Here is a 726-nt window from a genome sequence, read left to right on the forward strand (position 1 = left end):
CCTCGGCCCCTGCCAACCTGCCAGGCCCTGCCCTTACCTAAGCCGGTTCCCAGCGTCCAGAACTCGTCATCGTCAAAGTGGGCATCACCCTGGATCCCCTGGCCCGGGGGAAAGGCGTGGGCCAAGAGCCCGTCCTTGCCGTCGAAGGGGTACCCATCCCCATGCTCTGTGGGGACAAAGACCTTCAGAGCCGGCCCCGCCAGGGGAGCCCCCGCGCCCCCGGTGCACACGCGGACCCCGAGCACGCGAGCCCTGCACACGCCCTGTGTGCCTGCACACACCCGTGCCCCTGTCGCAGGGGCAGAGGGACCCCGGGCACTCGGGGACACGGCGTGGGGAGACACAGGGTGGCAGTCCCGCAGGGAGGGCACGTCACCAGCCCTCTTCCCATGGCTGTGCCAGCTCCCAGCCCCCTGCCTGCCCACGGGATGTCACCTCGGCTGCCGAACATGATCATGATGTCTGCCTCGCCGCTGTATATCTGGGTGAAGGTGAGGGGGGTCACGTCACTCCATACTTTGAATGCCCGCTTGAAGGCGTCATCGATCACGGCACGGTCCAGGTCGGGGGAGTAGTTTGTCACCCTGCCGGGGGGAAAGCAGGGGGCTCAGCGCTGCCAGGTCCTTGTGCTGCAGGAGGGACCCTTCTCCAGGGGTGCTGCGGGGATGTGCCCCCAGCAGCACTGGCACGGCTGGGCACAGCAGCCAGCCACCACCCTGGGGCTGG

General features: G+C 68.2%; 1 protein-coding gene across 1 annotated transcript in view; it reads right to left on the minus strand.

Annotated features, from left to right (window-relative positions):
- The window catches only part of MMP9 (matrix metallopeptidase 9), a gene marked incomplete at its 3' end in the record, with an annotated part of 3,768 nt that overhangs the window by 2,293 nt on the left and 749 nt on the right, over window positions 1–726 (minus strand). The window contains exons 3-4 of the mRNA XM_035896144.1: window positions 436–584; window positions 18–166 (exon numbers count right to left, since the gene is read on the minus strand). Coding sequence (XP_035752037.1) covers window positions 18–166; window positions 436–584 — 298 coding nt within the window. The remainder of the gene's footprint in view (window positions 1–17; window positions 167–435; window positions 585–726) is intronic.

The sequence above is a fragment of the Egretta garzetta genome, unplaced genomic scaffold (genome assembly GCF_000687185.1).
Source record: "Egretta garzetta isolate BGI_Z169 unplaced genomic scaffold, ASM68718v1 scaffold356, whole genome shotgun sequence".
In the NCBI taxonomy this organism is placed as follows: domain Eukaryota; kingdom Metazoa; phylum Chordata; class Aves; order Pelecaniformes; family Ardeidae; genus Egretta; species Egretta garzetta.